At 38.9% G+C, this 15,563-nt stretch overlaps 1 protein-coding gene across 1 annotated transcript; it reads left to right on the top strand.

Annotated features, from left to right (window-relative positions):
* The first annotated feature begins 1,286 nt into the window (after positions 1 to 1,286).
* Positions 1,287 to 11,935, top strand: mat2aa (methionine adenosyltransferase 2Aa). Its single transcript, XM_067398146.1, has 9 exons — positions 1,287 to 1,542; positions 4,646 to 4,723; positions 4,820 to 4,942; positions 5,116 to 5,228; positions 5,321 to 5,464; positions 6,136 to 6,354; positions 7,516 to 7,698; positions 8,624 to 8,757; positions 8,954 to 11,935. Exons 1-9 carry the CDS (start codon positions 1,452 to 1,454, stop codon positions 9,054 to 9,056), a joined length of 1,188 nt encoding a protein of 395 aa, XP_067254247.1. The 5' UTR covers positions 1,287 to 1,451; the 3' UTR covers positions 9,057 to 11,935.
* Positions 11,936 to 15,563: the final 3,628 nt, after the last annotated feature.

The raw sequence follows: 15,563 nt of genomic DNA, 5'->3' as shown, positions 1-15,563 counted from the left end.
TTAGCAGCTTTGCCCACAAGCTACTCACATTTAATACTCTCATTTAATATGCTGCACTACAACAATTAAAGCTTTGCTCAACCAAGTCCAAAGTGCACCTCACAATACAGACAAACATTCCTAATGTAGATTAGAAATTCTCACCTGCAAAACTGTATTACATAATCATCTTGCATCACAAGTTAATATGTTTGGAAAGACACAATTATGTGATACAAATTCACTGCAGAACAATGCATCTTAAAATTTAAGCTAAGAGCAGACAGAGTGAAAATATTATATAAAACATATTTGACACTTAAAGGAAAATAAGGAATACTTCAAGCATATTTTCTATACATTTCTATGAGACTTTTTTTGTAAATGTGTCCTGAATTGATAAATTGCGGAGGTGAATTTTGAATTTCACTAATGAAGGGCAATGTAAAGCATTAGATCAACCAATGGTCAACCAGTTCTCTAAAATAGCTCAGAGGTGCTCTCATGAAGCTTCATTTGGCAAGCATATATAGGCAGAGCACAATACAGAGTTCTGACAATGGAAGAACAACAAGGAAACAAACAGGGTCGACAACCGCGAAAAAGAAGAGTAAGGATGCATGGTGAAAGGGTACAGAGGCAAAACAGTGGAAGAGGTAAAAGAGATCAAGATTGTAGACATGTTTCTGATTAAATAAGTCGTTATTTTGTTTTTTTGGCACATCAAAAATATTCTTGTCACTTTATAATATTAATATTGAACCACTGTACTCACTTGAACTGATTTAAATATGTTTTTAGTACCTTTATGGATCTTGAGAGAGGAAGTGTCCATTGCTCCCTATGGAGGCCTCACAGAGCCATCGGATTTCAATTAAAATATCTTAATTTGTGTTCCCAAGATTAACAAAGGTCTTATGGGTGTGGAACGGCATGAGGGGAAGTAATAAATGACAGAATTTTCATTTTTGGGTGAACTAACCCTTTAACCCCATTTTGAGAAACCCTGTGTCATAATGTAATGCTTAATGCATTTCATGTTGTTTATAAGAAAGAATGGAAATATTTTATTTCTCTTTGTTTTTTATATATCAACATGGTACACAATAATCCCAAACAGATATGGTTTCTATTTCTAAATATGTTGTTGGGCAGGCCAAAAGCAGGGCCTTCTTTTGTCTGCTCACCGTTTCAGAGCCTAACGACGTTTCTGATTGGTTGACAGGAAGACGGACGGGGGCGCGCCCGAGTGACGTTTGAGTTTGGAAAGAAGTGGGAGGGATATAAACTAGAGGACCGGCTCGCGTGATCATTTGAGGTCAAGTCTACACACAGCGCGTCCGCGGCAGAGCATCACCAGAAACATCCCTTTAAGACCGACGTCTGAGAAGCAGAGAGAATCTGAATCTAACACGCTAAAACTAGCGCGAGAAATATACACCGATTTAGAAAAGCGCAAGAGTAAATCCAACATGAACGGGCAAATAAACGGTTTCCATAACTCCCTGATTGATGAAGACTGCTTTTTGTTCACGTCGGAATCTGTCGGTGAAGGACACCCTGGTATGTATCACAACACTCTTATGTTTATAATAGGATTTTAGTCTCGCAAGGTCGTGCAGAAGGTAAACACGATCTAGCGCGATACCACACAGCTAGCACGTGCTAATAGCTTCTGATCAATATTTTACATTTCTGTACCTAAAACATTTGCCATCATGACAATATTGTATCATACTCGCATTATGTGACAGGTAAAATACGTTATTCGTTAATGTACGCTGAGTTTGTTAACCTGAGGTGTATTTTGCCTCCTTGGCCACGCGCAGCGGAGTCACCAGATTTTCGGCCCATAGCTAATCTTGCGAAAATAGGCCATGGACGCCTTAAACGGCTTGTTCATCATTTTATTTTCGGTTTTATATAACAAAATTATGTTTTATTATTCATTATATATTGGCTCTTAACAATTATGCCTATTTCCGTTTGAAGGGCTGCCCGCGCGTGGTGGCCATGTTATCGGCGGGCTCGCGGAACATGCGTTAATGTGCAATGCGGACTGCGCGTGTTGTTGTTCTGCCGGTTTGCCCTGTTTGCATATTCCACACGTCAAGACAGGCCTTTAATTTGTTCCATTCCACGAATATTTTATCACCATTACTCGTACTACATTTCTTTATAAGCCTTATGCAATGGCCTATGAGAGCAGCGACTGGTTTTGTACGTTACCCGCGCAGCGCGTCACCATGAGCTGGTGAAATCGTTACTAAATGTTTGTCGACGTTTTGTTCGCTGACTATAAGCCGCCGTTTGTATGATTTTTGTCGACCTTGGGCTTTGACACCCCTGCACGTGGTGTAAACTTTCCTTCTCGCTCAACTGCCGCGACTATTGCGTCAGCGCACCTTTTAGGCCCAAAACATGCATAAAGGCAAACGCGGCAAGCTGCGCAAAGCGTTCATAAAGTTTAGGGCGTTGATACAGCACGCGTACTTGAGTGCGGTTTGCATGGATTTCTTTTTTGTATATACATATGTACTTGATGGACATCTTCCACCGCTGCGACGCGTCTCGCGCCTTTAGCGCTGTATTTAACGCAGTACGTCAAAAGAGTACGCAGTATTCATAAAACAGTGTGCGAACATTATCCACATGGAAATCTAAGCGGATGCAGCAGGTCAAGTATGCAACCTATTGATGCCTTTTATTTCCGCAAGACCACAAAATGAGTTTATAAAAGATTAAAAATGTAAAGAAATATAAAGAACTGTTTGACGGGCAGCTGTTTTCATGTGAGTGCTGTAGGTATCAAGAAAATTGGGATTAAACTACTTGTTTAACAACACCCGAGTCCATAGTTTGTCAATACTTGTTACATCACAGGTCAAAGAGCACACTGGCCATTGCAGATAGATAGCGTGTATTTCCAGGAATGTTGAAGCCGCACATCTCTATACTTTGGCTACGGTCTGATTCTTTTCTGAACAATATGGTGCATTCACGTCTTGTCAGAATTACCAGTGCCAGTGAAACGGTGCCCGTCCACTTTTTCAGAAGCATTTTTCCTATAGATATTTTTAAAAAGTCTTTGTTAAAGAGATGTAAGCCATGAACCGAACCAAACCAACCAGATACAAATTGAATCACAAAATTACAAACTTTGGTTTAAAGTATTTGAAAAATTTAGACAAAAAGACCAAGGTGCAATACTGTGTGTTGTGTATGTTTTTAATGAGGGAAAGAACTACAGTCCCATGATTACAAATTATATAATGGAAATGAGGAATATAAAAAGTGTGTTGTTATATATATATATATATATATATATAAATATGTGTGTGTGTATGTATGTGTAGTTTGAGTGTGTAGGGAGATTATTACTTTATATTTTTTAAAAGGTTGGCATTAAAAATCTATTCCCCTATGGAGAAAATAATGGGATTTTTATTTCCGGAATCTGACTCTTGCGCACTAGTACAAACCTCTCACCATGAATATAGCCATAGAAGCTGGCATGTTGTTAAAAAAGAAAGATGCACACCAGTACAGGATGACAAGTGAGGGCTCTGTTTTTGAGCACTCGCATCCTTGTTGAATTCATAGTCAAGTCTGATGCCTTTTAATTACAATGATTTTGACATGGTGTGGGTGCACTATTATTGAAAAGGAATTTAATAGCCTTTTTTTTTTTTTATTCTCAAGCATTTAATTGGACAGATCTGTTAGTGCAGGATGTGTCATCAGTATTTAGATTTAGCAGTACACTGACATATTGATAGCCTCAAAGCTAACGGACAAAAGCTGTTTCATCGGACCAGTGATCTCTATCAAGTCAACCACCGTCTTGAAGTGTGTGTCGGTGGAGTCTTGTCAAGCAAGCACCTAGTTCAGTGACGCGTGTTTGGGTAGCTGAGGGATGTTGCCGCTACAGCAAAGAAAGAGTTAACTATGTTCAATGAGATGACATACTTGGCCACACATTTGTGTACTCTCGTAAAGTTTGCTTGTGGACAGGTCATGCTTTAATGCATAAATGCCTCACTCATTCATTCATTCATTCATTCATTCATGCTTTGTCCATCGTATCATGTTTTAGTCATCCGTGGACTGGCACCTGTACATGTGGCGTGAACTTTCCCCTCTCGCTCCACTGCCCCCGACTACTGCGTCAGTGTGCTTTCTAATGAGATGAGGTCTAAGTTCAGGTCTGATGGTGTGGGGGAGGGTTAACAGCCCTGCTGCAGCTGATTAGCTTGGCTTACCTCTGCCCTAAATATAGATTACTCCAGGGGCTGCAGTGGAGTGGCAGCATGGGCATTCCTGCCTCGACTAGAGAGGCCGTACTGCAGTAAGCGAACATGCTCCACCTGTTGTATGACTGCGGCAATAGCAACTTCCTTGTCTGCATCACATGAGGAGGCTTGTAAGCCAATCATGCATTGGCCCTGATTTCATTTTGAAATTTATATCTATACTTTGAATTTATTTCCTGTCACATCCTAGTCAAATGCAAATTTCAAGCCTGCTATTTTACCATGCGTCAATCCATGAATCTAGTTATGCCCTTCCCTTGAGGCGGTTTGTTGTTTACATTGAGTCTCGTTTAACTGGAATTCTACACTAAATGGCTGATATAAATGTTAGAGCACTTGTTCCTCTTTTCCAGATAAGATTTGTGACCAGATCAGTGACGCTGTGTTGGACGCCCACCTCAAACAGGATCCTGATGCCAAAGTAGCATGTGGTGAGTGTCGAATTATGCTTTCCTGCACACTTTTCTTCATGCTTGCAACTTGAGTCTTTACAGTGTGTCCTAACCCCCATCATTCTCTCCTGGCAGAGACTGTCGCCAAGACTGGAATGATCTTGTTGGCCGGTGAGATCACCTCTCGTGCTGCAGTGGACTATCAGAAGGTTGTCAGGGACACAATCAAGCACATTGGCTATGATGACTCTTCCAAAGGTATAGCGGCACTAAATGTCAAGGGAAAGAGTGCTACTCTCTGTGCCGTTTTCTGAATGCATACTTGAATAATTTACTACATTTGCATAATTTATACTGGTTTACTGGTTTGAATAAACTGTCATTTGGATCTAGGGTAGAATTGTTTAATCAGCATTTTATTGTACTTTTAGGGTTTGACTACAAGACCTGCAATGTGCTTGTGGCTCTTGAGCAGCAGTCACCTGATATTGCTCAAGGGGTTCACCTTGACCGCTGTGAGGAGGATGTAGGAGCTGGAGACCAGGTAAGAGCTGGATTACGACTTTGGTTGTTCATATGCAAAGACGTGAGTTGAAAGAGAATCGAGATCTTTACTGAATTGACTTTGCTTCTTAGGGCCTGATGTTTGGTTATGCCACTGATGAGACTGAGGAGTGTATGCCTCTCACTATTGTCCTGGCCCACAAGCTGAATGCTAAAATGGCTGAGCTACGCCGCAATGGCACCCTGCCTTGGCTCCGACCTGATTCCAAGACCCAGGTAAGATGAGACCTAAAAATGTTGTTAAAAATAAATTGGGGGAAAAATAAACTACTGTTTAAAAGTTTGGGGTCAGTAAGATTTTATTTTTTGAAAGAAATTAGTATTTTTATACAGCAAGGATGCATTAAATTGATAAGTGCATTTTATGTTACAAAAGATTTACATTTTTAAAATTACTTTTAAACACTTTCTATTCATCAAAGAATCTTGAAAAAGTAAACGTAAAGTAAAAGGAAAATATATAATTTTTTTTTTTTTTTGGAAACTAATACATTGATAAATGTTTCTTGAGCAGTAAATCAGCATATTAGAATGATTTCTGAAGGATCATGTGACTCTGAAGACTGGAGTAATGATGCTGAAAATGTTCAGCTTTAACATCACAGGAATAAATTTCATTTTAAAACCTATTTTAAGAGAAAATGGTTTTAAAATTGATATTTCATAATATTACTCACAATATTATTCACAACTTTTAATCATTTTGATCAAATAAATGCAGCCTTGCTAGGTATTAGACTTCTTTTAGAAACATTAAAATTCTTATGTTACTGACCACTAACTTCTGAACCATAATGTATTCCTATTGTAGGACTGATGTTGTGCTTCTGCATCTTAAAGAGATCTGAACCTTTCAGTTCATCTTTTGATGTTACATTTTGCTCTAGGTGACAGTCCAATACAGGCAGGACCGTGGAGCCATGCTTCCTGTGCGTGTGCACACCATTGTAGTGTCTGTTCAGCACGATGAAGTAGTGTGTCTGGATGAGATGCGTGATGCTTTGAAGGAGAAGGTGGTGAAAGCTGTGGTGCCCAGCGTCTACCTGGACGATGACACCATCTATCATCTCCAGCCCAGCGGACGCTTTGTCATTGGAGGCCCACAGGTTTAAACTACAACAACAATATTGCAGTTCTCTTGAAAACAGGGTTCCCATGGTCGTGGGAATGGACAGTTGGTTGTACCAATTTAGCAGTGAGCTAAAAGTTATTTATTTATATATATATATATATAATATACACTCATACTCATACTCTTTGGATTTTAGTTTTAGTTTTTTCCAGTTTTTCAGCTTTATTGCAATTAAAAATGATTTTAATATCTTTCATTAAACAATAACCAAGTCAGTCAATCATTTGCCAATAGATGTGGGAACCCTGGGAGTATTCTAAAGTGTGTCTGTGTGTGTGTATATATATATATATATATATATATATATATATTTGGGCTGTCAAGTGATGATCATTTTCAATCTAATTACACTGTGGAGATTTATCTAATTAATTGCGCATCAAATTTGGCTGAGAAATTACCCCCAAAAGATAATTTAAAGTCATTGTGTTAAATGAGAAACGCATCAAATAGACATTACAAATGGTAGCTTTAGAATTTTTTTTTATTATTATTTTTTATTTAACATAGAATTTATTACACAACTTTTAGGCTTCAATGGCCATGAGTGTGAGTAAATGACCCTTTTTTTTATTTTTTATTTTTTTATGATACTCTAATTGAGAAACTAAAGCTGCCAATAGGTGGCGGTAAATGTCTAAAGTCATTGAGTCATTCATTCATTTCTGAATGAATCAGCCATTTGAAAAGTAAAGGCTCTCTTTGTGAATGGGCCAGTGAATCATTGCTTCACCTGATTTGCTCAAAATGTGGATTAATTCAGGAGATGCACAACAGTTCTTCTCTGGCTTTATAGGTAATATTTTCAGTGGCAAAATTGAGCAAAATATCTAAAATGTCTAAAATAACACAATATTAACTTAACTGTTGTAAAACTATCACACTGGCACTCGGGCTTTTTGGGACAAAAACGTCACTTGTGTGATATTGCTTAACTATATCATGATAGAAATGTGAGAACTTGTATGGGTCATTTTTGCTGATTATCTTGAATTTTAGGGAATTTTAAATGCATCCTTATGTGTGTGTGTATATAGATATCTAATATGTGAGTGTATTTATTTACTTTTTTACCACTTTTTTTATTTCCCCAGCTATGGTTAAACACTAAGATTTGTTTCATACTGTTTTACAGGGAGATGCTGGTTTGACTGGCCGTAAGATCATAGTTGACACTTACGGAGGCTGGGGTGCTCATGGAGGTGGTGCTTTCTCTGGGAAGGATTACACTAAAGTTGACCGCTCGGCTGCCTATGCAGCACGCTGGGTGGCCAAGTCTCTTGTGAAGGCTGATCTGTGCAAGCGTGTTTTGGTCCAGGTGAGCATTTTCTTGTCTTTCGGTTAGGGCTGGATGATATGACCTAAAATCAAAATATCAATTAATTGAACATTTTACCTCGATTACGATTAATGAATGAGTATTTTATTTTTTCATAGTTCACTGACAAGGTTTGTACTGTAAATATGCTTGACTATTAAAGGTGGGATTTTCTTTCCTAATGAGAGTTCTCTGAAATAACGGCTCACTCTCAGCAGTTATTTTATGGTTCGTTACATTTCTTAAGATTTCTGCTTGTTGTAAATCAGATACAGATAAATTAGCACAGTACCAGCACATTTATTTGAATGCCTCTCTATTTATTGTAACAGTGAGTTGTAAGTAGTTACTTCAAAAGTAGAAAAATATATGCTATAACTTTTGAGTTTCTGAGCTACTTTAGTGATAAATCACAGAACAGCGTTGACATCGAATTTCAGCGCTCCTCTCTGCACGTGATCTTCAGCTACAGCTGCTGTGCAGTTACGGTCTGTATGAGTGCTTGTGTGCCGCAATGCATCAGCGCAGTAGCTTAATACAATAATGCAAATCCGGTCTAAAATCGCTTGAATGTCCAAGCCTTAAAACACATCAAAGTTTAGTGAAGACGCAAGTGATCTCACTTCGGGGATCACCGCTCACGTGCTGTCTGTGACTCGCTGTTTGTGTCCGCCTCTGTGTTGATTCCATGCCACTGACTGGACTGGGAGGAGTCGCGTGACTCCCCTTAAAAACCTACTACTGTGCGTGTAGAGTATTAACGGGATTAAAAAACTAAATAACCAACATGAACTACTCAAAATTACATTCGTTAGAGGTTCTGCATTTCGGTTTCAATTACTTTTCATTTAATCGTCCAGCCCTGCTTTCGCTTGTGTAATATTGAGGGAATAAGACAGTTGAAGTCATTTTCCTTTTTCCTCAGGTGTCTTATGCCATTGGCGTGGCTCACCCCTTGTCCATCTCCATCTTCCATTACGGAACCTCCCAGAGGAGCGAGAAGGAGCTGCTGGAGATCGTGAAGAAGAACTTTGACCTCCGCCCAGGTGTCATTGTCAGGTAAAGTGTGATCCTCAGGGGCGGCCCAACCACCGCCTCTCGGTTTGTCGGTTTCCCAGTCATCTTTGTGGTATTTGCTCCCGTGTTTCCAGAGTCTGGTCTTGCACAGTTAACGTTAGAGAGGTTAATTGAGTTTGACTGAACGTCCTTCTTTCTGTGTGGCAATTGTCTCACTCTGTCTCCTGTACAATTCCAGAGAGCTGGACCTGAAGAAGCCCATCTACCAGCGCACCGCTGCCTATGGCCACTTTGGCCGTGAGTCCTTCCCCTGGGAAGTTCCCAAAAAGCTTAAATACTAAATCTGTAACCCCCCCTCCTTTCTTTGGGCGGTAGGTGTACATTACAGAGAAACCTACTCAACCCACTGGAGGGGGGAGATGTACCAAACCCCCTCACTCCTAACCTGACCCAAAGGTAATTCCCTTCCCCATACGACTCTCCCTTCAATCCTGTTCTTTGCTGTGTTGTTTTCGAAAGATCTGTGGTGGCTGTTAGATTTTTATTTAATTTTTTTTGTTCTGTTTTTATGCGCCCTCTTCTCCACCCATCTCTCTTCGGCCCTTCCTTCCTTCCTTACCTACTTGCTTGAAAGATCAAGTGATGGCACAAATGGGGTCAAAGGTTGTTCTGTGATGCTATGCATTGCTGGCTGAAGCACTAACCCCTCGACTTTTTGTTTTACCAACTAAGCGAACCAATGCTTACCATTTTCCAGGTCCACCACTTTGTGTACCATCCCGAATGGGATAAAAACCTCTCGTGAAATGTCGAAAGCCTGTCTTTGGTCAGAATCAACACGAATGCGTTTAAGTTACGTAGTGCAGGGATTGGATTGAGAAATTTTAAGAGACTTTTTACATGAACATATGTGTACTGTCATGATGGTTTCGTCCTGGTCACCGCAGGCCGTGTTGTTTTATTTCTGACGTGTTACAGAGAAGTCAGAAGCTGCTACCAACCCTGTGCGTCTGCGGGACTGGCGACGCAACTGTTCCCCGAAACCCCTTCTCCGTGGTCTCAATGGTGATTCCAGATTAACCCTCCTGGTAGCTATTATGTGATTATTCTACTAGACCACGGCGGAGGCAAAGCACTCCCTCTCTGTGATCGGCGACAGCGGGCGTAGCTACAGAGAAGCCCTGCTCCCTCGCCGTCGCAGAGGGGCTGCCTCCGCCTCTTGAATCGCTCCATACTTGAAAACTCAACCTAATTTTTGCTCGGTGATCCTCTTGAGACTTGGCGTAGGTACAGAAAAGCCTGGGATCTCAAGGTGTGACTGCCTTTATTACTTTTTGTACATGAATGGAATTGTTTTTAAAGACAATGAATACTTGTTTTCATTTGCTTGAACACCGTAGTCATGGTGTATGTCCCATGTGCCGGCCCTGTGGTCTTCCCTTGGTGTCCTACAGAAAGCTTTGGGCTCTTGCCACAGGCTGGTGCTGGTAGCTGTGACCATTGTTACTTTTTTTTTTTTTTTTTTTACGAGAGTGAAGGCAGGTAGATGAGACTGTCCATACGCACTCACGCACACATTTTACGTTCAGGACTCCCGGCACTCCCACAGACAGAAGCGAGTCTGGCCGGTGTTGTACAGAGAAACCGGCTTCGTTTACATGCTCTCTCTGTTGGGTGCGCTTGGGTTGCAGTCTTTTATATATAGCTCATCTTCTGTTTTTATTTCATACTATATATTTTTGTTTTAATTACAGAGATAAGTGCATCAGACTGGTTACTGAAAGAGTAGAAGTGCCTTTTTCTATTGTTTCTTTTCCTTTGTCACTCCTCTCCCTCTTCTCTCCTTTTCCCCTTTGTTCACCTGCTCTCTTTCCCCTTGATTTTCTTCTCGTGATACGTGTGAATCCACAGCGAACTCCTGAATTCCCCTCCTTTCAATGATCCATGATGGTTCTGTCCCTTATATCAGTGAACTGAATAAAAATTCTGACCCGTAAGACTGTTGTTTTATGCTATTTTACATTTCTGCCAGATTAATTTTAGTGTTTTTTTTTTTGTTTTTTTTGTTCTGTTTTTCCCTCCACTTGTTCCCTCCTTTTAAACTCCTTTCAAACACTTACAGCACTTTTCATGTTAGGGGTACAAAATAAAACCTGAAAATCTTTCAACTTTTATGGAACACATTGTTTAAAGGGTTAGTTCACCCAAAAAAAATTCCATCATTAATTACTCACCCTCATGTTGTTCCTCACCTGTAAGACCTTTTGTTTATCTTCGGAACACAATTTAAGATTTTGATGTCCGAGAGGTTTTCTTTATCCTCCGTAGACAGCAATTGAATCCAATTTTCAAGGTCCGAAAAGGCACTAAAGACATTGTTAAAATAGTCCATGTGAATACAGTGGTTCAACCATTTGGCAATCCCAGGTTCTACATCAGAACGGCGGCTCTGTATTGGCTGCCAGTGTTCACGTGAGCAGCACGACACGTGCGTGTGATGCTGACGCAGGAGTCGGCCAATAATGAGTTAAACAACAATAATGTAAACAACGTAGGAGAATGACGTGGAAGAGAATATATTGTTGAATAAAGTCATTGTTTTTGTTTTGTTTGCGCACAAAAAGTGTTCTTGTCTCTTCATTAAATCAAGGTTGAACCAATGTAATCATGTTGACTGGACTGAAAGAGGTGGTTAAATTGCTGTCCATGGGGGATTAAAAAAACAACTCTGATTTCATCATATCTTTAATTTGTGTTCTGAAGATGAACCAATGGAACGACATGAGTGTACTTAAATGACAGAATTTTCATTTTTGGGTGAACCCTTTTAACTGTATTTAAAATGTCTCAAAAATGGGAAAAGGGATATGAAACTGTTGCCACATGGCTGTACCACAATAGAATTTTAAGTTCATTTTTAAATATTTTGAGTGAAGTGTTTAGTTTCTTGATTGTAGGCGTTCCAAGAGTACAGACAAACTAAAATTGAGTAAACTTGTGTTCGACAATATTGTTCATATGAACGAAAACAAATTCTCACTGTCATTTGGATTAGTGACTCTTCTGACCTCTCCATGAAACATTCATGTTCACTTTTTTTTTGTGAAAGGATACAAATCATTAGTTTAATATGTATAAATTTGTCATGGTAGCTTTCCATATAAATCTTACAGGATTAGTCCACTTTTAAATAAAATGTTTCTGATAATTTGCTCTCCCCATGTCATCCAAGATGTTCATGTCTTTCTTTTGTCAGTTGAAAAGAAATTAAGGTTTTTAATGAAAACATTCCATGATTATTCTCCTTATAATGGACTTCAATGGGCTCCAAATGGTTGAAGGTCAAAATTAGTTTCAGCTTAATTTCAGCTTCAAAGGGCTTTAAATGATAACAGACGAGGAATAAGTCTTATCTAGCGAAACGATCAGTCATTTTTGAAAAAAATACAACTGTATGCTTTAAAAAACACTATCATCTTGCATGTGCTTTAGCTTTCCTCATTTTTCAAAAAGCTTACACCGTATGTCCTACGCATATACAGTTTTTTTTTTTTTTTTTTTTTTTCTTTTTTTTCTAGAAAATGACATTGTTTCTCTAGATAAGACCCTTATTCCTCGTCTGGTATCGTTTAAAGCTCTTTGAAGCTGCACTGAAACTGGAATTTTGACCTTCAACTGTCTGGAGGCCATTGAAGTCCACTATAAGGAGAATAATCCTGGAATGTTTTAAGCAAAAACCTTAAGAACTTTTCGTCTGAAGAAAGACAAACATCTTGGATGACATGGGAGTGAGTAAATTATCAGAAATTATCAATTTTATTTAAAAGTGGACTAATCCTTTAATGATGCCATTAGTGCAATTACATAATGCAGAGTTTCTGTACAGCAACAGCAATTTTTTCCATTATTGTACAGCATTGACACTTCATATTTTCAGTTTTATCTAAAACTACCTTTCAACTTTTGGGTCACTAAGATTTTAATGTTTTTGAAAGGAGTCTCTTATGCTCACCAAGGCTGCGTTTATTTGATCAAAAATTGAGTAAAAACTAACTTTTAAAATATTAGTGGTACTGATATTATTGAAAGATAGTGGCAGTTCTGTCCTAAAGGTTAGAGTCGGACTTTTAACCCAAAGGTCACAGGTTCGAATCTCGGTACCAGCAGGATATGTAGGTTGGTGAAGTGAAATGAACAGTGCTCTTTTATTCTCATTACCAACAACTGAGGCGCTTTTGAGCAAGGCACAAAACCCCCAATCACTCCCTGGGTGCTGAAGCAAAAATGGCTGCCCTCTGCAGCAAAAACACTGCACTTGTATGGGTGAAATGCAAAGCGCAAATTCTATGTTGGGGACACTGGTCTTGGCTTTACGTCACATTATTACAATTTAAAATAACTTTTCAGCATCATTACTCCATACTTCAATGTCACATAATTCTTCAGAAATCATTCAAATATGCTGATTTGCTGCTCAAATAAGTGCTGAAAATATTGCTTAATATTTTTGTTTGAAATCGCAATCTTTTGTAACATTAACTTTTACTGTCACGATCAATTTAATCCATCCTTGCTCAATAAAAGAATCTACTATAGAATATTAAAAATCTTACTGACCCCAAACTTTGGAACAAAAATGTAGAAGAAACAAATTTGTGGAGCACATCAGCAGTGGTCCTTTTAAGTCTATAAGTGTTGTCTTTGAAGGGGAACTTGAGTCACATGGTTTAAAAATAGCATGTTATTGGATACTTAAAGAGCTGCTTCTTTCCATCAATGATCTGAATTTTTTTTAAGGTGAAAAAGTGAAACAATAGGTATGCTTGACTTCATGCGGCACTGCACAGACCGATCAGCATCTGACTTGAAGCAGTACATGGCTGTTCGAAGTTTTGTCTGACTTGAGACCGCACCGATACCATGTCACTGTGACATATGGAATCAAAGTACCGCGAGAGTGATCTGAGAGCAGATGGCTAACTCAGCCGCCGCAGATTCTCCAGAGTGGCTGCACGAGCTCAGATGACGACACAGCTGTTCCATGATAGGCCGGATTTACTGATGGCAACAATGAAGTTTCGTGTTTGTTCTGACATCTTCAGGTACACTAATGCTCACAAATCCATGTTTTTATAACTGTAAAAACTCTCCATGTAACCATAATGTTATATTGTGTCATGTTTATCAAAATAACAAACTCAAAAATGTATAGGCCCACTTTATTAGTATTTAAATAGTATAGGCTTATGTTGAACTGTATTAAGCAGTACATAAAAAAAATGTTTGTTGCTTACTGAAACCATCGGTTTATTTGACAAATATTGCATCTAATCCACTTCGTCTGAAGTACGCAAACACAGCTCGACCGTCACTATGGGAAGCAGAAAGTGTTTGACTTGATGGCTCAGTTTTCAACTCCTCCCCCGTCTGCAAGCGGCAACTTGGACGATTGGACTGCGCAGCGCCGCATGAAGTCGAACATACCTAATATCTTGCCATATGTACGGTGTTCATATTAGGACTTCCTCACACATCAGTCATACAACGAAAAGGCGTCATGCCTCAGACGAAAAGGCTTCAGTCATCGGACAAAACGGCATCGCGCCTCAGACTGAAAGGCTTCAGGTCTCAGGAAAAACAACGTCAGGTGTCAGGTCTCATACAATTAGGCATCGAACTAAACAGCCTCAGACCAAAAGGCTTCAGACGAAACGGCCTCAGACTAAAAGGCATCAAACTCAAAGGCATCAGACGAAACGGACTTAGAAAGAAGCGAATTGCCCCGCCTCAATGTGATGTCACGTGCACGCAGTTTTCAGTTAAATATTACACTGAGTTGTATAAAACATATCCCACTGAGATTATTTTGTAAATTTGTATTATTCACTAGTTTTATTTGCATGTAGGCTATAAAAAGTTAGCAAAATAACACATTGAAACTAGCTTGCATTGTGAACACATACGAAAATTAACCATGGTTAAAAGTGTGTTAACTATGATTTTTTTTTTTTTTGGATTGATAGGCTATTTGTATAACAATAATTTTACTACAAATACCTTATACTATAGTATAGCAAAACCATGGTTAATTTGTGGTTACCATGGTTAACTACAATAACCATTTTGTTTTATTTGTAGTATAACCATGGTTCATTTTTATAAGAGAGGTAAAAAATATATATATTTTGAGCTATTTGAATGCGTAGTTATAAGTTAAGCTGCTTTGTGTACGTAGGTTACCAAGGAAACGGCTTTATTTCTGCTGTTCCAGCGGCACCTACTGTCAGAGAATCGATTAGGCAAGGCGATTTTATTTATTTAGCACATTTCATACACAATGGTAATTCAAAGTGCTTTACATAAAAAGGAAACAAATACATAAAAATAAAAATGGAATGCATAAAAGATTACAATAAAAACAGAATACCACTATCTGGTTGGAAGAGTCACATTTACATTTTCATTCAGCCCGTTGCTGTTTTTCTGCAGACCAATGTGAAAATCGGCATGTTCTTTTCTGTTCTTTTCTTTTCTTATTCACATGAATACCATCAACAGATAGATTCTACATAATTAACATGCACACATACACACCTTAAATTAATTTGGGAATAGTAACAGTAAAGAAAAAGACAACTGAAGGACGACATATGAGGGGATAAAAGCCAACAGAAAGTTAGGCTATACAAAAAAAAAAAAAAAAAAAAAATGCCTTTTAGTCTGATGCCTTTTCGTCTGAAGCCTTTTGGTCTGAGGCTGTTTAGTTCGATGCCTAATTGTACGAGACCTGACACCTGACGTCGTTTTTCCTGAGACCTGAAGCCTTTAAGTCTGAGGCGCGATGCCGT

This window comes from Chanodichthys erythropterus, chromosome 10, assembly GCF_024489055.1.
Source record: "Chanodichthys erythropterus isolate Z2021 chromosome 10, ASM2448905v1, whole genome shotgun sequence".
In the NCBI taxonomy this organism is placed as follows: domain Eukaryota; kingdom Metazoa; phylum Chordata; class Actinopteri; order Cypriniformes; family Xenocyprididae; genus Chanodichthys; species Chanodichthys erythropterus.
This window is presented reverse-complemented; position numbering and strand designations above follow the sequence as displayed.